This window comes from Hibiscus syriacus, unplaced genomic scaffold (assembly GCF_006381635.1).
Source record: "Hibiscus syriacus cultivar Baekdansim isolate YM2019G1 unplaced genomic scaffold, ASM638163v2 tig00112206_pilon, whole genome shotgun sequence".
Classification (NCBI taxonomy): Eukaryota; Viridiplantae; Streptophyta; class Magnoliopsida; order Malvales; family Malvaceae; genus Hibiscus; species Hibiscus syriacus.
The window spans coordinates 1,939,954-1,962,094 of NW_024063267.1; the positions used below are offsets into that span (position 1 = coordinate 1,939,954).

Below are 22,141 nucleotides of genomic sequence, written 5' to 3' on the forward strand. Positions count from 1 at the left end.
AGAAACTGTAGGGGAAAGGGGCAAAGAACCCTACAGAATTGAAGACAAATTGATTTCAAATGCGTAGGACTAAAGTTAACAAATTTATTTTGCTTTCTTGTGTGAGCCAAGGAATATTATTGAGCTTGTGTCTTGTTGAAGCAAATGCAACACTTAACCTACACATATTGCTGAAAGGAAACGAGTTGCCTAGACTTGTAAACATGCATGGGCCCTAGACTATTAATATTGGTAATGAGACAAATAACTATTTTAATTCAATATAAAATAAGGTACGATGATTTTTTAAAAATATAAAGTTGAATTAAAATAAAGATTTTATGCGTATATTTAAATAAAATTAAGGGTAAATTACGGGTTTAGCAGCTAAACTATTAGTTTTCATTTGTTTTAGTATCTAAACTTTCAATTTTTTCAAAACCATACCTAAAGTTTAATTTTGTTTCATTTTAGTACCCCTGCCGTTAAAAACTTTAGTTTTTGTTACATTTTAGTATCTCGTTCAAAATTTAACGTTAAGTTTAAAAAAAAATGAAAGTTTAGGTATTAAAACGGATCAAAACTGATAGTTTAGGTACTAAACGTGTTAAGTTTTTAAAGGCGTGTACTAAAATGAAATGAAAACTAAATGTTAGGTATTATTTTGAAAATATTGAAAGTTTAGATATTAAAATAGATCAAAACTGATAATTTAAGTACTAAATACATAGTTGACTGTGCATAATTGTATAGTATCAAAATTTATGTTTAACATTACATATTGAACCAAATTTTATAGGGTTAAGATACACTTACACAACGTAAATATTTTTTATTATTTATTTTACATATTTTAGACTATTGAATGCCCGAGTGAATATATTCTCATTTTTCATTGTTAATCTCAGTTGTTTATTTCTACTCATCCAACGATTTTAAATATGTGCAAAACTAGAAAATTTTATATTCTATAATTGTGTGTTGACTTGACTTTTTATTAATTTTTGAGCCATGTATAAGAAATAAAAAAATAAAAAAAAATACAAAATAAATCACATAAAAGATTAAAATAAATGTAGATTATAAAGAATTTAAATATATATATATATATATATATTAATATTATCTTAAAATCTAATATATTTTACAAGTATAATGTTTTACTTCTCACAACCTCCATATTAAAAGAATGTTTTTATCTTAAAATCTAAGTTGAAAGATCCATATTAAAAGGGTTCCATTTCCCCATATGCTGTATATCTTCTAAAGCCCTACAAGAGTTTATGTATGGGGAAATGGATTAATTATTTAAATTAATCAATGAAGTTTGTACAAGTTTACACATAATGATAATAATTTAAAATATGAAAGCAAGCAGAGCTCAGAAAAAAAATACAATTTGCTTACCTTATTTGCCCTCACCATGTCATGGCACGTCCCTAGCTATTTTCTCCATCAATTAGAGATTTAAAAAAAAAAAAAAAAGTTAAGAGAAGGGTTTCCACAACTTAAATAAGAATGAAAAATAACATCAACTTAGGAGACTAAATCATGGGAAAATTTAAAGGTGAAAGATTCAATTAGGGTTCCTGCCATAGTGCAAAACCATGAGATGATCAGCTGTTGATGTATGTGGAAGCAAAGTCACTGCCTCCCTTGAACCCCATATTTCATCTCTTACTTGCTGCAACGTCAAGCAAGGTTGAAGCTGTTTCCCTCTGCATGTTATCTCTACCTGCGGTACCAACTGTGAGTAATGCGAATGTTTTTTTATAAAATTATACGTATATGGTAATACGTTTAAAATATTTTTTTGAATCTTTGAATTTTATACATGTGATTATTATGAAATCAAAATATTTATCTGTAATAATCCGTTTGTTTTACAGTAAATATATTTTACATGAACATGTTGGGGGGGGGATATGCAATTTTATTCTTTCTTGGATGATTTTTATCTATTTTTTAGTATTTTATTATTGTTGTTTGGTTTAGTGATATACATGTAGTGGTGAAGTCATGCTTTGTCGGTGGCATACGTCTTTGTCTATGCTATGTGCTATGCCCCATCTCTTTGAAACTTATACTTTACCCATCAAAAATTTCTCTCTCAAGCTTTTCATACTCATCACTCTAAAGCTCCACAAAAATTGAAGGAAAAAAAAAACATAAACTACAACTTAGGTCAGCGGTCAGGCATGGAAGTCGGCCGTCTAAACTCCAAACCCTGCTCCTTATTTCCACTATCTTAGCTGCCCAAAATAATCATTTGGGCACCCACCTAGACTTTATTCCCAAGGTAAAATCATTTATACCGTAGATTTTCATTAAAACAAATCACTAAAATAATTAATTTAATTTGTCAAATATCAAAGAATGTTAACATGAAATCCGTTTAATTAATGTTTTAATTTTAGAAAACGAGAATGTTAAACAAAAACCCTAATATTTCATGCTGCGTGCATTGTCATTGAGTTCACCAACGATAAACAAATCATTTTCATGGGGAGGCTCTTCATTTGTCTTTTCATGCTTTTGTTTATTATTATTTTGTTATTTTTCAACAACTGGGAATGATTCTGCTGTGGAATTATCCCTCATGTATTGCTTTCCCCATAAGTAAAATACGTGGGGCTATGTTTTTCTTTCTTTCTATTTTAATGTATTTTGGTTGTTGGTCGTGGTGTGATGATGGGCTTTTTAAAAATTCATGCTCAGTGTTGAGTGATGGATTTAAAAATTAAAAAAATATGAATCTAAAATTTTAATATTTTATTTAAAAAAATTAATTATATATTTTTTATTAAGTTTATTAATAAAATAAATTAAATTTAACATTTTTTTTCAAAATAATAGATGTACATGGAGCACCCTACATCCGCCCTGCAAGTGGCAAGTGGTGCCCTTACGATTTTTTATATATTTTTAATAAAAAATATATAAATTTTTTTAAATTATTATAATAATTTTAAAATTTTCAGATGACAACTATTTCACCCGTTCTTCTTAATCTATTACTGAATAATAGGGCCCACGTTTTGTTCCATAGCCCTACGATGTAATTACACCTCCATCCTCGTCCAATCAAGATTATACCTAGACGACAATAACACTTGATTTTATACCATATACTATATTTATGACAGAAGAGATGGCATATCATCTGGCGGTTGTGAATAATTTTTCCATGTCAAAGGCATGGCATCTGTTGGCAGAAACAACTATACATGGGAAGTTATTATTATTATTACAATTATATTACATACTAATTAGAATAAAGTATTTATATATGGATCGATTCCATGGCATTAGCTATTAGAGTTGAGCAAAAGATATATATATATATATAAGACTAGAATATATAATTGATACTGGTACAGCAAAACAGAAGGTCCAAGCTATCATTGTTTAGATATTTTTATATACTTTGGGGGTGACGCAAAGGACAAAAGAATGAAGGCCAAATTAATGTTAACTAACATCTAATGATTTAAAATCATGTTGTCTCAAGAACTTCGTCTCGTTTCGATTTTTAGATGAAATGATGAGAAGAACTGTCTAGCACTGATCAGTTGTGGGCATATATTTTGTGAACATGGCTTGGCGTACCCGAAAGACAACAACAAAACGAAGCATAATGTTTCTTAAGGTAAGGCAAAGAGAATGAATTATATTTACCTGAAAGACATCTACTTTTGTTGATTGACCTTGGAAAATAGACAGCGGTGGAGCTACGTTTGATTTTTTGGTTTAATTACTTTTTAGATCTATACAGTTTTGAAACTAGTGAAAATACATCTTTTAACTTTTGATTTAATTATATTTTATATCCATGATAGTTTTAAAATTAGATAAACTTACCCCTATTCCTATTTATTTTTTGTTAAATATTTCTTAAATTGTTTTTGATTTTGAAGTTGAACAATTTGATCCATGTAATGTAACTGTAGGTGATACCTAATTATATAGTATATGTTTTGGTATTAAAAGACTAGAGCACGTAGTTTTAACCTAGCTACATAATCAAGGATTCAATATATAAACTCATGATCTCCCTCTTTGTATTTGTCCTAGGTGGTTTTCCCATTTTCATGTCTAAAATAAAACATTGATTTAAAATAATTGAGTTAAGTTTAGTATTTATCGTTGTTGGTATATTGTACATGAGAATATAAGATGATCTAAGATATTTAAACACTTCTTATCTTCTGATTTAAGGGTAATAAGAGATCTAGATAATATAGACGAATCATCGTAAAATTATGGTATACTTTTACTTGTTTCTATACTAGCAGGGTTTGATTTCTAATAAGTGAAAATTGGAATTAATAGTTGAGATACTATACCGATGGATCATACGGTTATTTTCAATAAGCTAATGGTGTGAAATAGCAAACCCAATAATTCATGCCTTTAAGGCCAAAAACCCTATACCTTTAATCCCGTCACTAAGAGAAGAAGCTCTTAACCATTTTAAAAGACTGATTACCTTAATGTTTAAAACATTTTAGGCAATCTTTTGAGCCAAAAACTACGGGTTAAAGGGCTAATGATATTCCATTTGAAAAAGGGTCCCCTAGAAATAATATACTTCCCACCTTAATGTAGGAAAAGAAAAAAAATAGCATGCATTTAGTTCTGCTGTTTCTGTCATGTCTTTAGCACCAACCAAGTCCTATAATGTCGTGTAAGAAATTTTCTTGTTGAAGATATGGATTGATTTTTGGTAATCTAAAGCAAAAGAGATCTGGTCGTAAAATGAAAAATTAAACTAAGGGAGTTGCATTTAAGATTTGAAGTGTTTTTGTTTTAAATACCTCTGATTCGCTTTGTAGTGGCAGCTTGTTAACCAGATACTTCATTAATAACTGCACTGTCATCTTCCCGTCCCTGAAGATTCGAACAAAAATGAAGGAAAAAAAGAAAACACACGAAATTAGTACGTAAAAAGGGGTAAATTTGCAGTAAAACAAAGGGATAAGCATTGCTACTTGGTTCTCAGGTAGCTCTTTGGAATTTGAGGCAGGAACGGTTCGTTTGCTCTGAACAAAAAGAAAGTGAATTTCATCAGAAATTTTCAAACAAAAAGAAAAAACTGCGGAGGATCATTTTTTTGAGTAACTTACTGGTTTTGCGATGCTTGAAGCACAAACCAAATGCCATAATGGGGTCTTCTAGGAGGATCAATGATTGTAACATCCGAGCACGGTCCTGCAACTTGCATTTCGAATTGCACCTGAAATGGTCTGGAAAAATAGGACCCGAATGGCATCAAAAAAGAAGAAGAAGATGAGGGTATCGGCCTAAACATGGAGCTGCTCCCTTGTTGTTGGTGTTGATAGAATAAAGATGTACTAAAACTATGCATGAGCGGTGGTGGTGCTCGAAACTCGGGCATATGAAAGATTCGGGCTAATGGCCTCGCTTGTTGCGAGCTACCACCGGGTAATAGATCCAGCTCAAGCAACCCTCCTGTTCCGGCCGTTGGATCGTCTTGGCCGTGCTTGTTGCGATCATATCTTGTTGCCTGAGTTTGACCCCCTATACTGAGTTGGAGCCAATCTTCATCTCTCTCTAATTCTATTTCTTGATGGCTATTATCCTTGGAGTTGGAGCCCGCCTCATTAACGCTATTAGTTCTCGACTCATCTTCATCCATGCGGTCAGCTTCTAAATCAGATCCTATTCCTAAGCAAGCTTCGGTGTGAAAATCATACCCACCACGAAGACGGCTCATATGGCCAAAACTCTCCGTGTATATACTTCCTCCGCCACAAAAACCATAAAATTCACCCCCGCCGCCGTGAGGAAGGTTTTCAGCAGGAACCATGGTCATATCCGGCAACCCAGAAACACGAACACCCGGCTTCGAGTATAACAAGGAGAAAGAAGAATAAGCTGCTGCTGCTGATGATGATATTGATTTTGATAACGAATTCCCGGATTAGTCTTGCACTCAACATCAGCCATGGATGAACAAGATCTTTCCGGTCGAAGAATAAACTGTTATTGCTATAACCATATTTTGGAGTTAAGAAATCAAGAAAGCCAGAGACACACATTAACCAGGGTCTTGTGTTTTATTGTAGACATGGAAGAGGAGAATAATAAACGTTGTGAATCTCAGTTTCCATTAATTCTCTTCGTTTGGAAGGTTGTGGAAATGAAATAGTTGCAGAAAGGGAGAGAAGAATAGAGGATGGTGGTCGGTCAGTCAGTCAGATTAAAAAATTAATTCTTAGGGAGGTCCAACTATAATTGATTTTTTGGCTTTATTAAGACGAATTTCATACCTTTTTTTTCTAATGGGAAAATAATATAGGGGTCCCCCAAGGAAACAGCTTTAAGCATTAAGGCGATATTTGGACAGTAAATTAGCTAAAAAAGGCTCCTTCTTTCAAGAACATCACAGAAAGGTCCTTTTTAGGCTTTAATGGAATTAGGGGTGGGTAAAACCCGATTCAATTAAAAAACTTGAATCGAATCGAATTAAATTTTCAACTAAAAAATTTTCAATTTAAGGTCAAGTGATAAAATATGACTAGTGTAGATAACTTGTGCTGCCTCAATCCATTATCGACAAAATTGAGTAAGTGTGTTCTAGATATTTTTGGAAAGGGTCGGATATTCCAGCTACTGGTGCTCGGGTTAGTTGGGACACGATCTGCACTCCAAAGTCTGAAGGAGGTTTAGGCCATAAAGATATTAAAACCTGGAATAGAGTGTGCTTGATCCTCCTTATCAAGAAAATCCTTGCCGGGGATGGTTCTCTATGGGTCGCATGGATTCAGTGTTATATTATAAAGAATTCTAACTTTTGGTTCATGGATGAACGTTCTTCTTGCAGCTGGAGTCTCAAGGAAATTTTGAAGGTTCGAAGTGTTGCTTATCCTCTTATAATTTCAGGAGTTACTAGTTCTAAAAATATTTGGGAGCAGGTTCGTATGAAAGGAAGCAGAGTTCATTGGCAGAAAATCACATGGTTTCCCCTTCACATACCAAAGCACAGCCTCATCTCGTGGATGGCTATTCTGGATCGTCTCCCCACCAAAGAAAGGCTGCTCAAGTTCGGCTTAATCACTAATGACCTGTGCATCTTTTGCTCTGAAGGTAGTGAAACTATAAACCATCTTTTTACTGAATGCAAAGTTTATTCTTCAATCTGGAAATCCATTCTTCTGCTGTCAGGCATCAGAAAACCTCCATTCGCTTGGCCCAGTCTTATGGTTTGGGCGACGGCGAAATGGAAGGGAAAATCTTTAATTACTGTCATTCTTAAACTGTCGTGGTGTGCATCCATTTACACCATTTGAGAAGAAAGGAATCGTAGGATTTTCAGAGGCATTAGCAGATCAGAGGATGATATAGTTCAATCTATTAAGCAGACTATAGGTCTATATCTAAGAAATAGAACTATCAATAGATTAGATAACACTAATTTATTTCTTTATAATCAATGGGGTATAGCTTTATTTTTGTTGTATAGGTTCCCCTTATTTTGTTCCTTTCATTGGATTGTCTTTGTAGCAAGTTTATGCTTTCTTGGATAATAAAACTTACTTATCCAAAAAAAAAATATGACTCATCAACACAAATATTTTAAACTTGAATCAACTCGACTAACTCGAATACTCATCCCAAATTTCCTCATACCCTAATTCATTTGTCGATTTAAGTCCATTTTATCAAATTTGAATTATATACTTCTTTAACGCTATAGAATATCTATGTAACTCCAGTTCCTATTTTTAAAAAACAAATATACTCTTTTTATAATTTAGTCTTCAACGTTGCATTTTATATTTAATTTGGGGTTTTATTGTATTTCTTGTGTAAATTATTTCTTTTCAATAATTCTTTGATTCTTTTATATCATTACTTTTCCCCTAAATATCTTCTTTTAAAAAATAAAATCAATAATATATTTTATACTTTTAGATGACATTTGATTTATTAAATGACATTATAATTTGAAAAAAATATAATATGTATCTTATATTATTATAGAAATCATTAAATTAAACTAATATATCATGTAACATTATAAATACTTATGAAAATTTTACAACGCTCGACGAGTATCATTAATTTAATTTATAAAAATTTAAATGATTCAACGTATAAGTATAATTTAGTTAAAAATTTGAAGGTAAATTATTTAAAATAAAATATTAATTACATTATTTTTTCCATAAACATTTTTAACAAAATTTTAAAGGTAAATTATATTTTTTATTGTTAAAAAATTATAGAAAATATTGTAATTGATATTTTATTTTAAATAATTTACCTTTAAATTAAGTTAATGACGTTCAATGGTGCTCATCGTTAGCGGTATTTAGCGGAGTTCGTCCAACGTGATAGACTTATTTAAATACTTATAATTAAATTTAAATAGAACCAAAAAAATTTAACTTGATTAGACTATACTTAAAACAAATGTAGATAAATTCTAAATATTAAAGTAAGACTAAATCAATTTGATTAATTTGAAATTTATTAATTTAATTTAATTCGATTGAATACTCAATCTTAAATAAATGAAATAGAAGGTTTATGGGAAAATGTATCCCATCCCTACTAAAGTTAAAACTCCAATTGGAATGTTTAAAATCAGACAACTGTAAAACACACCCCATCAGGTCGTCTCATACTGTACGATGCTGCGAATCATAATCATAATAATTAATGTTATTAGTATAATGCATTTCATTTCTTATTAATTAAAAATTAATATTTTAATACATTTCATTCTTATTAATTCCTAAGAAACTATCATACAAACGTTTGGCGAAATCTCTCTAGCTACAAAGCTAGCTGTTTAGTTTTCATCACAAAAAGTATGGTTCATTGCAGCATCCTTAAGAACTATGGTTGTTGGGTCCGGTCCTGGAAATAAGACAAGCGGAGAAGACAGAGGAGTGGCATGGCATGATGAGAATTCAGGGTTTTAAAAAACGGTATGCGACCATAATTTCAGCCGCGCTATAACGATTCCGCCGCCGTTCAAGTTACCCGCGACGGTCGTAATAGCGTCCGCGATGGCTGCAATAACCGCGACGGCCGTAATAACGCCCGGCCGCAATCATGGTAAATCCAAAATAATCGAAAACCTGATGGCGACCGCTATTTGACACCCTGGATGAGATTACCCGTCAAATAATAATAAGAAATTGGAAATATTTGGAGTATGTTATTAAGAGGTAAATTATATTCCATAAACGAAAGAACGAAGGACTTTTGTTGGCATGCACGCATGATGTTGTTTACACAAACCCCGAGAATTCAAACACCACGACGTGGGCTTGGCTACGATATTCCTTGCTCATGCATGTGCCCGGGCCAGCCCCACCCTCTCATTCGTTATAATATACTAATTTATTGTGTTAAAACATCAGAGAACTGATATAATATTTGGTTCAAAACAATGGCTGCTGTTAGCTGCCTGACCTGAAAAGCTGCTACCCTTTCTTCCAAGCCCATCAAACATGCCTCGATGAACAAATTCCCTTTAACTGGATCCGGGATGATGAGATAATGGGTACCCCATTTCTTAATAACGATGCAACTCTTTTTCTGCAATTAATGACCCATCTGACTTTCTACTCAAATGCGTTCATAGGAAGCCTTTTTAGTTGTGTATGTTGGTGTCATAGGGTTTGAGTAAAGGGAGGAGACAGGAGCAATAAAAAATATAGGGAAGCGTGGCCTCTGGATGACAGTCCATGGCATTGGAATGACCTACCTTGGAACAAAAGCATTGATTGATGCCATTCACCTTCAAGATTCCAAAAAGTGCTCATTTCGTCTCTCCATTAAAGTGCACCATATAAATTATACTAATGTGTGTATAATCGTTTTTGAAGAAAATCTGGTTTTTTTTCAAAGTTTTAAACTCAAAATGTGGAACTTCTATAATATTTATAGGATTTTTTTTGTGTGAAACGTTTCAAACATCTGTTACTGAAATGTTGGGAGCGGTTTGGCTCTCAATCTCACTTCTTCTTTGTTAAAAGTTTCAAAGTTTGGCAACCAACTTTGGAAAAAGTTTTTTTCAAAGTTTGGTAAATGTTTCTTTGAAAAATGTTTTTCAAAGTTTGGTAAAATTTTGGTAGATGTTTGTTGAAAATAGGAATGGGTAAATTCACTTTAGTCATTGCACTTTAGGGTATTTTCAAAGATTAGTCCCTAAGTTTCTACTATAAATACCCTTACCCATTTAGCTTCAAAATCATCCCAAAACATTTATTTCTTCTTATACTAGAGAGCTTTCTTGTGAGTAGTGAGTGTTTTGTAAACACCTGTAAATTTTCTCTCTTAGTAAAAGATCTGCAGCAGCCCGGAGACGTAAGCACAATTGGCTGAACTCCGTTATCAATTTTCGGGTATTATTTTTCCGCTTTTATTTCGCATTCTCACTAATCTGGTTATAGGGAAATTACTTGTACTCGGTTTATTTTCCTAACAACTGGTATCAGAGCTTTTGGTTGTGAATTTTGCCAATTTTTCTGCGAGGTTACTATTCATTACTATTCACGTGAATAGTGCATTTCGTGAATAGTGAAATTTCGGTCGGCGATACGAGTTTGTCGACAGTGGTGTTCTAATACACGGTGGTTCGCAAGAATTGTCAGAAACAATCCAAAAGAAGCCAGATTCGAGTGGAAGCGATGGCTGCAGACGAAGAGAAGGTGAAAATTGAAAAGTTCGATGGTGTGGACTTTGGCTTTTGGAAGATGCAGATTGAAGATTTTCTGTACCAGAAAAATCTTTATCAACCTCTCTCAGGAAAGCAACCAGAGGGCATGAAGAATGAAGACTGGGCTCTTCTCGACCGACAAGCCCTCGGAGTTATCCGACTGACGTTATCCCGCAATGTTGCTTTCAACATAGCAAAGGAAAAGACCACGGCGGGTCTTATGGCGGCTCTCTCCAGTATGTATGAGAAGCCATCGGCCTCAAACAAAGTTCATTTGATGAGGCGATTATTCAATTTGCGGATGGCGGAAGGGGCATCGATGGCACAACACCTAAATGAACTCAACACAATCACAACCCAGTTGAGTTCAGTGGAAATTGAGTTCGATGATGAAGTTCGAGCTTTAATTCTCTTATCATCTCTACCAGACAGTTGGAATGCTACTGTTACAGCAGTCAGCAGTTCGTCGGGAAACAGCAAATTAAAATTCGACGATGTTCGGGATCTGGTATTGAGTGAAGAAATTCGACGAAGAGAATCGGGTGAAGCATCAACCTCCTCAGCCTTGCACACCGAGTCTAGAGGGAGAACTTCAGAAAGAAATTCAAATCGTGGCAGATCAAAATCCAGAAGGGGCAAATCAAGAACAGGAAATAAAGATTTTACCTGTTATAATTGCGGCAAGAAGGGTCACTTCAAAAGAGATTGCCGAGCACTGAAGAAAGATACCGGTGCACAGGAATCTGCCAACGTGACATAGGAGACAGATGATGCCATGATTCTAAGCGTCAACAGTCCGATTGAATCATGGATCTTGGATTCAGGGGCATCTTTCCACTCCACCCCATACCAAGAAATCATGGAGAACTATGTCAGTGGTGATTTTGGGAAGGTTCATCTTGCTGATGATGAAACCTTAAAGATCGTCGGAAAAGGAGACATCCGACTAAAGTTGCCAAACCAGACCACCTGGAAGCTGACAGGAGTGAGACATATTCCTGGCCTAAAAAGAAATCTGATTTCTGTTGGACAGCTTGATGGAGAAGGATATAGCACAACCTTTTCAGGCTGTGAATGGAAGATTACCAAAGGAGCACTCGTCATTGCTCGTGGTAAGAAGACTGGTACTCTCTATGTAACCTCAAATTTAGAGAATATCATTGCAGTAGCAGATGCTGATGGAAAATCAAACCTATGGCACCAAAGGCTTGGCCATATGAGCGAGAAAGGGATGAAGACACTTTTGTCAAAAGGGAAGCTGCCGGATCTAAAAAATGTAGATGTCGGACTATGCGAGGATTGCATCTTTGGCAAACAAAAGAAAGTCAGTTTTGCAAAGATTGGCAAGACACCCAAGGCAGAAAGGTTAGAATTGGTTCATACTGATGTATGGGGACCATCCCCAGTTCCATCTCTTGCAGGATCACTATATTATGTCACCTTCATCGATGATTCAACAAGGAAGGTGTGGGTTTATTTTCTGAAGAAGAAATCAGAAGTCTTCGATATCTTCAGAAAATGGAAGGCCATGGTGGAAAATGAGACTGGTTTGAAAGTCAAGCGGTTGAGGTCTGACAATGGAGGAGAGTACAGAGACAGTAGATTCAGAGATTTCTGCGCAAACAATGGGATCAAGATGGAGACAACAGTTCCCAAGACACCGCAACATAATGGTGTAGCAGAGCGTATGAACAGAACTCTGAATGAACGTGCTAGAAGTATGAGGATACATGCCGGCTTGCCCAAATTTCTATGGGCTGAAGCAATCAACACTGCAGCTTACTTGATCAACCGTGGGCCCTCAGTTCCTTTGGATGGCAGAATACCAGAGGAAGTTTGGAGCAAGAAAGAAATAAACATTTCACACTTAAGAGTGTTTGGTTGTATTTCTTATGTACACATAGACTCTGCTGAAAGAAGTAAGCTTGATGCTAAGTCCAACAAATGTGCCTTTGTTGGTTATGGCGGTGATGAGTTCGGTTACCGGTTTTGGGACTATGAAAATCGGAAGATCATCAGAAGCAGAGACGTCATTTTCAATGAAAATGTGATGTACAAAGATAGATCAACCGCAGAATCAAGTAATACCGAAGCTGAAACAAAGGAATTTGCTGAGTTCGAGGAGATTTCTGGAAATGATGTTCAGATCAATCCTGAAGCAGTTCAAGAAGAACCAGGCACACCAGAACTGAGACGCTCCTCCAGAATTCCTAAACCAACCCAACGGTATTCTCCTTCTTTACACTACTTGTTGCTGACTGACAATGGTGAACCAGAGTGCTATGATGAAGCAATGCAAGTGGAGGATTCAGTCAAGTGGGAGTCTTCCATGAAAGATGAGATGGACTCGCTTATGTCAAATCAGACATGGGAATTAGCTGAATTACCACCAGGCAAGAAAGCGCTCCACAACAAGTGGATTTACAGGATCAAAGAAGAGCACGATGGGAGCAAACGCTACAAAGCAAGATTGGTTGTCAAAGGCTTTCAGCAAAAAGAAGGTATTGACTACAATGAAATTTTCTCTCCAGTCGTAAAATTGTCTACAATCAGACTGGTGTTGAAAATTGTAGCTGCAGAGAATTTACATCTTGAGCAGTTAGATGTAAAGACAGCTTTCCTTCATGGTGATTTGGAGGAAGAAATCTATATGAGGCAGCCAGAAGGCTTCATAGAGGCAGACAAGAAAAACCTGGTATGCAGGTTGAAGAAGAGCTTGTATGGTTTAAAACAAGCTCCTAGACAATGGTACAAGAAGTTCGATAGTTTCATGAGTAGCAGTGGTTTTATCAGATGCCAAGCAGATCATTGTTGCTACATCAAGAGGTTCGACAACAGCTTCATTATTTTATTATTGTACGTTGATGACATGCTCGTTGCAGGCTCATACATGCAAGAGATTATACACTTGAAGCAAAAATTGTCGAAGCAGTTTGCTATGAAGGATCTGGGCGCTGCAAAGCAGATTCTTGGGATGAGGATCAAGAGAGACACAAAGTCGGGGACTTTGATGTTATCACAGGCTGAGTACATCAACAAAGTACTCTCCATGTTCAACATGCAAGATGCTAAACCAGTAATTACACCTTTAGGTGTTCATTTCAGACTCTCCAAAGACCAATCACCAAAGACGGAGGAAGAACGTGCACACATGGTGAAGGTGCCGTATGCCTCAGCAATTGGAAGTCTGATGTATGCCATGGTTTGTACCAGACCAGATATTGCTCATGCAGTGGGAGCTGTTAGCAGGTACATGAATAATCCGGGCAAGGTACACTGGGAAGCAGTCAAATGGATCCTCAGATATCTTCGGGGTACCACAAACAAAGCACTTTGTTTCAAAGGTGGAGATATGATACTGACAGGCTATGTAGATGCTGACTTAGCCGGAAATGTCGACATCAGAAGGAGCACTACAGGGTATGTCTATACTCTAGGAGGAACTGCAGTGAGTTGGGTTTCTCAACTACAGAAGATAGTTGCTCTCTCCACAACTGAAGCAGAATATGTCGCTGTTACGGAAGCCAGCAAGGAGATGGTTTGGCTCCAAAGTTTCTTGGAAGAGTTAGGCAAGAAACAAGAAAACAATATCTTGTATTGCGACAGTCAAAGTGCTATCCATCTAGCAAAGAATCCGTCTTTTCATTCCAGGACAAAGCACATACAATTGAGATATCATTTTATCCGGTCTCTTCTGGAAGATGGGATTTTGAAACTTGAAAAGATTAGTAGAGCTCAAAATCCGGCAGACATGTTGACAAAGACGGTGACTACGGATAAACTGAAGTTGTGTTCAACTTCAGTTGGCATGCTAGAATAACAAGACCAGACATGCTGCTGCATTGATCGAGGTGTGAAGACATATTAAAACCAGTCTTCAAGTGGGAGATTGTTAAAAGTTTCAAAGTTTGGCAACCAACTTTGGAAAAAGTTTTTTTTTCAAAGTTTGGTAAATGTTTCTTTGAAAAATGTTTTTCAAAGTTTGGTAAAATTTTGGTAGATGTTTGTTGAAAATAGGAATGGGTAAATTCACTTTAGTCATTGCACTTTAGGGTATTTTCAAAGATTAGTCCCTAAGTTTCTACTATAAATACCCTTACTCATTTAGCTTCAAAATCATCCCAAAACATTTCTTTCTTCCTATACTAGAGAGCTTTCTTGTGAGTAGTGAGTGTTTTGTAAACACCTGTAAATTTTCTCTCTTAGTAAAAGATCTGCAGCAGCCCGGAGACGTAAGCACAATTGGCTGAACTCCGTTATCAATTTTCGGGTATTATTTTTCCGCTTTTATTTCGCATTCTCACTAATCTGGTTATAAGAAAATTACTTGTACTCGGTTTATTTTCCTAACATTCTCAAAGTTCTATCGAAGAGCAGTATTGTGGGTTTTCACTACAAAAATATGTTGCGTTTCCTGTTATACTAGTGCATGGTTAGGAAAATTGCAATGTCGCTAAGTTCAAAGCCGTGCGAATTATATACAAAAAAAAAAGTGTAGGTGAAAGTTATGTGTCAATTGTCAAATTCCAAGCTGTGTCTCTGTGTATATTGGTACCAAAGGTATGGATGGAGAGGACAATACAAAGAGAAAAACGACAGCAAGAAAGAGGTGAATTTCATGATTATGAATATGGTCTCCAAACGATATATACAGAGGAGAGAAACAAATGCGAGGAGCAAGTATTGGTGTATACGTAATGATCATGCATGGGATCGTGTCTCGAGATGTAGACTTTGAAAAGAAAGAAAGATGTGCACTGTTGTTATTAGCTTTTTGCAATGTGCAGTGCTCCCATTAGAGAAAGTGCGTGGGGTTGTTCATCTAATATCTTCATACGCCCACTAATTTATTTATTTTTGTGTGGAGATAATAAAAGGGATTAAAAGGCTTAAAAACTAGTCATCACGGCATCATCAATGCCATCAACATAGCACATACGGTATCTGTTTTATAAATCAAAGTGCGATTGTATGAATGACAAACTACCAACGATTGAGTGAGAGAAATGCATGTGCACGCGGGTTAATGAGTAGCGCTGTCAGTCCCATGCATGTGATAAACAAGTGGGGGTTTGATTTGTTGAAACCGAGATAAGCAGATAAGAGAGAGAATGCACGGCTTAAAAATGTTTTAGTGTTTAAATAATTTTTTATTAAAAATGTATATTTAATGCCTTAAATGGTATATTTTTACATATTTAGACATTAATGACCGTTAAGTTATATATATATATAACATTCGAATAATTTTGAAAATTTATTTTAAAAAATAAAAAAAATAAAAATATATATTATTAAAAACAAATATATTTAAAAAAAAATTAAAAAATCTCCCACCCTATCCCCCTTCCTTTTCCCTTCCTTGATGCCACCACCAGTAGCTTCATCGGCACCTTGAAACTCCAACTCTGATAAGCAATCACCCAAATCAACTGTCGATCGTTACAAAACAATAAGAAACCGTTCGTTGCCCCTCATCGGCGAATCCTTCTCCGACCAATTGTGACCATCATCGTTTCTACCGGTGAGGATACCGTCTAACGCCAAGGAAAACCCAACCGTCCTTTCATCGAGTAGCGCCGCCGTTTGTAGTGGAGGAAGCTTCGAAGCACCGGCGAAAACTCATCCGAGATTATTTTGAAATTTTCAAAAACTTTGGTTTTTTTCTAGATAAATTAAGTTTTGTTTTAAAACTAATATTTGTATTTATAAAAAAAATATAAATGTATGTACCTAAAAATATAATTGAGAAAACGTTAGACACTTATTTTTAATGAAAAATTCTTTTAAAATTAAAACATTTCCAAAACATAATTTAGTTACTTATTTTTGTATTAAGCCTTTGACTATACATGTGAAATTTTAAATTCTGCATTCCTTCTCCTCTCACATATTGACTGTTATCGGTAAAAATATTGATATTTTTTAAGAATAGATACATATATGTTAATAACGTACAATTTTTATATAGAAATATAAAAACAAATTTTGATTATAAACACCATTAGTAAAATAAATAATTAATCAAAGAAAATGGAATATAATTTTAGGTCCATAAGGATATGGAAAAAATAAAAAGAAGAAGAAAATGGTTGGTTTCGCAATCTTTTGATAGACTGTATTGGAGAAAAAGGAGATGCCCTTAATTTGTAGGCTTTGGTGCAGAGTTTTGGCATGGTGCTGTGAGTGGGTGATCATTCCAAAGTAAAAAGGGAGCCAGCTTTCTATATGAATCCCTTCCCTTTCTGATCAGCACTTTGCATTGCATTGCATGCCCCCTTTGAATGCAAACAAAACTTTTCCCACGTCTCCAGAATATTCTCCTCTATTTTGATGAAATTCTCCATGACTGCTCTGATAGTTTTGATGTGTTGATATAAAGTAAAACGTGAAAGCATGGAAGAAGGGGCAGCCCTACAGACCGGGTTTTCCGGCCTTTTGCTTCGTCAATAAGGTCATAGCTGCAAATAGGACGGAAACAAATTTTACGGTACAAAATAAAATTTATAAAATTTTAAGATAGATGAAAACAAATTATTAATAAAAAATATAAAGAAAATATGTATGTATACCTTTGCATGCCGACCCAAACAGATAAGAAAACAGAGATGAACCAACATTCTTGTTTTCTGGATATCTTTTTTTCACTTTTTCTAGGCCGGTTGGGTTTGGCTTTTCCTTCTTTCTTTCTAAACCTACTCTCCACTTTCTTTGGTTTCATCATTCCTATTATTACTTTTACTGTCAAATGACAGAAGGGTACCAGTTATTACACTCAAATTGACCTTTTCTCATTTTCATTTTCTTCTTGCTTTTCCCTGCTCATTTTCTTCTTGGTTAAAACATCTCCCTGGTACGATTTTCCGTACAAAACTATGCATGCATGCATACACAGGTATGATTGATATGTATTATGCATGTGCATGAAAAGCCTGCTATGATTGCTATGTCTTTACATACTATATTATAATTAAAACCATGATAACAACATCAATTGCAGCCATTCTTTCAACTGATCTGAATTAAAACACGACAGCACCGTGTCTTGGAACCGTATGGGGGTGTTTGGATGGGGAATATTGGATTTCCATGAGAATAGAATCCACATTTCTACGTTTGGTTAGTCGGGAATCTCATTCCCGGTAATGTAAGATTACCAATAGTGGATTTTTTTGGGTATATTACCGGGAATGTCATTACCTCCCTTTCTTTAGGTATTATTAGATTACCGGTATTTTGGACTAAAATGTTCTTAAATTTTTATTTTTTTTCAAAAACATCCTTCTTCTGTCATTGAATAATAAAAATTCTACGAAGGTTAAATTACAAATTTATCTTTAAATTATTATAGATTTACAAAAAAATATATAATTAAAATTTTATATGAAGTTCAGGGGTTAAAATAAAATTTTACCCTTTCATTAAACCTTTTTATATTTTTAATTTTGTAAAAAAATATATATAAATATTATGAATTTAAATTTTTAAAGAAAATATATAAATTTTATACAAATATATAATAAGGACAATTTGATCAAATATACATTCCAATAATCTTTTATTCCTTTAACCAAACACGGTAATCTTACATTCCTGCTAAGCCAACCAAATACAAAATATAATATTCTCAGTAATCTTATTCCCTGGTAATCTTACATTCTCACTGATAATCTTACATTCCGTGAACCAAACGCACCCTTAAGAGCATAAAATGATGCCGGTCTTGATCGCAGTTTTCCAGGGGAAAAACAATGATGATGAGTTAGATTAGATTTTATTAGATTAGAAAGATCAGAAACAACAATGCGCATGTTGTGGCTAAACAGAACAGATGATAAGAGAAGATTAGGTTTGAGTAGAAGTAGAGGGCAGGCCTACGCCTCCTTGGAATTAAAACACGTGAAGGCAAAGGGATGGGCTTAAAATTCCACGCCTTTGCATGGACATGCGAGTGTTGGGGGGTGTCGCCGGTCCCACTCTCCTGACTGCGCGTGCGTAGGAGACCTTAATCAATCTTCTTAATTCCCATCGTTGTCTTCATATTAATTTGATACATATTATTTTTTAACTTCAAAAGCCTAATTTTATTATTATACAATATATAACTTAAAATTAAATATTTTAGGGTTAAACAAAAGAAGGCTGAGCTGGATCATATTCAAATTGAAACTCTTAAAGGCACCACCTCTATTGATAAAGATTTGATTGCTTAAAAGGAGCTGAAGGATCTAGAGGACTCTGAGCATATGTTCCTCAAGCAGAAATCCAAAATACAGTGGATTAAAGACGGTGATAAATGCACTAAACTTTTCTACTCTGCCATTGCTTCAAAAAACAAGAGAGATATCATCATAGTTCTTGTTAACAATGATGGTAAAAGGCTTGATTCTTATGATGCTATAACCTTTGAAATCATTAATTTTTTAAAACATCAATTAGGTACTACAGATCCTAAATTTCAAAATATTGATCATTCCTACTTGAAAAACCTGCTCCATGTTAACTTACCCAGTGACACTAAATCGGACCTTATTAAAAATATCACCACAGATGAGATTAAAGAGGCTTTATTCAGTCAAGGAAACGACAAAGCTCCTTGCCCTGACGATTACAACCCTTTGTTTTTTAAAAAATCCTGGACCGTGGTAGGAGATAACGTTATCAATGCTATTAAATATTTCTTTAAAGAGGCTCACATAAGCCCTGCTTTCAATTCCACAATTGTAACACCCAACCCGTATTCGATCCGGATACGAGTCCGAGATGTCACATTGACATTTAAAAACCTTTATTCTTGCAAAATAACATAATATTTGAACTTATTTTAAGGAAATACGATCATATATTGTTCAATTGTGTTTGTTATAAAATTTTGAGGCAAAAACGAATTTATGAACAGTAAAATATGATATGAACAGTATCGTGAACAATATCATGAACAGTAAAAAATTCGAATATAAATTGCGTATCGATGCACTGCTACAGTACTGCTAATGTAACTTTCGTAAAAATACGTATAAACTCAAATTCCCTTTAATTGGATCCGGGATGATGAGACAATGGGTACCCCATTTCATTAATAACGATGCAACTCTTTTTCTGCAATTAATGACCCATCTGACTTTCTACTCAAATACATTCATAGGAAGCCTTTTTAGTTGTGTATGTTGGTGTCATAGGGGTTGAGTAAAGGGAGGATGACAACTGTCGTTTCGGTGTCAAAATAAATTCTTTATTCTCAATCAATAAAAGAAATATTTAGTAAAGAGAAGTAAGGGTCGATTCCATAAGGACTTAGAAAATTATAAATTTATGTATGATTTATATATACCAGACGTGAAACAGTAAAAATGGGGGGATTTTGGTAATAAAATATTAAAATAATAAAAATGATTAAATAAGTAAAAGCAATTAAAGTAAAAATAAGAAGATGAAGATTGTGAATAAATACAGTAGAAATAGCCTCAAGCTTCGCTTTGACTCAATTTTCTTATGATCATCGAATAAGATTTTCTCTTCGGGATTCACGTCGGTTACTTTGTCTACAAGGGCTATCCCCGTGACTCTATCTTGTATACCGAATACCCAAGGCAATCTTTGATTCCGGCTTCGGTAATTGATTCTAACAACATCAATTGTCGTAGATAAATTACCATTTAAGTTCGTGGCATCCGACTTGGATTGTTGCTTCGATAACCATCAGTTCCGATCTCATTTCCCTCTTGGCGAAGCTATCTCGCCAAGTGTGTTCCCAGGAAGTCGAATTGCTTTCTATAAGCTGAATCTTTCTCCCACACATTTAATCGCAACAACCTCTTGACCAAAGTCAATCTTTGATTTTGAAAACTGTTTTGATTTTGAAAATTAAGCGCAGAGATTGAGAGAGATATTCTGAAGTTATTAAGGGACCGTTTTAATTCTCCCGTTCGAATTGAATCATCGCGACAACTCTCGGCATATGAAAAGTTTAGCTAAGCATGAAAAAAGTCATACTTAGCATTTTGAAAACAAAGCTTGAAAAATAAAAGAAAAAATGAAAAGAACTTGAACAGTAAAAAGAGAAAACTTTTATAAAAACTAAAGAGAAAAGAAGAATGTAATATGAATGATGAGTTTAGGCTTACCCCAAGTGGGTATTTATAGCCTCTAAAAGCTTAAAGGATAAACAAAGAAAATAAATAAAATAATCCTAAAGATAATTGTTTTTTAATTTAAATTCAAACTTAAACTAGTCTCATAATGTAACTATGCTCGTCCATCTTCTAGAAGGCGTGCGGAGAAAGTCTTCTAGAAACCGTCACTGACTGGACCTTCTAGAAACTGCCACGTCAGACCGCATCGTGCCCAGAGTCGTGCCCATGTCTCCAGCCGTGACCAAATAATAAAAAAATGCAGAATTCGCCCGTTTTGTCACAAATTCTGGAAATCAAGGACTTGTACAAAAACAAGTATAACACGACCAATTCAGAAGCAATAATTCCACAAAATCGAAGAAATAACAAATAAAGATTAACGATTTTGAACACTCATCAAATTCCCCTTCACTTATCTCATGCTTGTCCTCAAGTATGATATAACCAAATCAATCAAAAACTTCATTAAACGTTCTTTTGTCAAGTTTCACATTTAAGGAAGCAAGGTAGAGACCACAAAACTATTCAAGTTAAGAAATCAATCAAATGAATATCACCAATTGGAACAAGTTAAGTGCAATTGTAATATCCATTCATTCATTAATCTCAATGCTCATAACTCAACACCTTACCGGGATTCACTCAAATCACTCAATGTGTTTGGGGTAAAGAAACACCCAATGTCAGAATCGACACGATATTATCATAGCCCTGCAAGTAAATCAAATCTCCACTACTAATGAGAACACGATGCATAAATCAAAGGGTCTTTTATTGGTTGTAACGGGGCTTAGGTAAAGGTGGGGAAAAGGCTAATTAATATGGCTAAATATTCAAGGCAATGAACTAACAAATAATAATCTCAACTCCATCAAAACATTAAGCACACCAAGATAAAAAGGCGACATATCAAACAACAAATTTCTTTTCGAAATGCATTTTTTTATTCTCTTTGTTGTTTTGTTTTCCTTTTTCATGTCTTTTTTTTTCGAACAACTCTTTTTTTTTCTTTTTTTTTCAAAATGTTGCTGTTTTTTTCTTCTTTTTTTGGAGCATACATCGGATAATTGTTCACTTGCCCTGAAAAAGATAGAAAAAAGGGATAAAACAAAAAGGCTCGGGTTTATAAATGTGGTAAAATCAAAAAAATGGAAATGGCTCAAAAGTGGTTAACTAGGAGAAAATAGTATGGGTAGGCAATTTAGTGGGGAAACAGAAAGGTTAATCCTAAGATGCCCAAATCATTTTTAAGCATCATGTTCGTGTGTAATCTTGACAGTATTTATCATGCAGGTTCTAGAATACCAATATCAAATTCGACATACTCAAT

The 22,141-nt window shown here is 34.6% G+C and overlaps 1 protein-coding gene across 1 annotated transcript; it reads right to left on the reverse strand.

Annotated features, from left to right (window-relative positions):
- Positions 1-1,555: 1,555 nt before the first annotated feature.
- On the reverse strand, positions 1,556-5,815 carry LOC120175542. Its single transcript, XM_039182146.1, has 4 exons — positions 5,106-5,815; positions 4,971-5,021; positions 4,797-4,869; positions 1,556-1,726 (listed from the first exon to the last, which is right to left on the reverse strand). The coding sequence occupies exons 1-4, from the start codon at positions 5,813-5,815 to the stop codon at positions 1,556-1,558; spliced, it is 1,005 nt and encodes a 334-aa protein (XP_039038077.1).
- Positions 5,816-22,141: the final 16,326 nt, after the last annotated feature.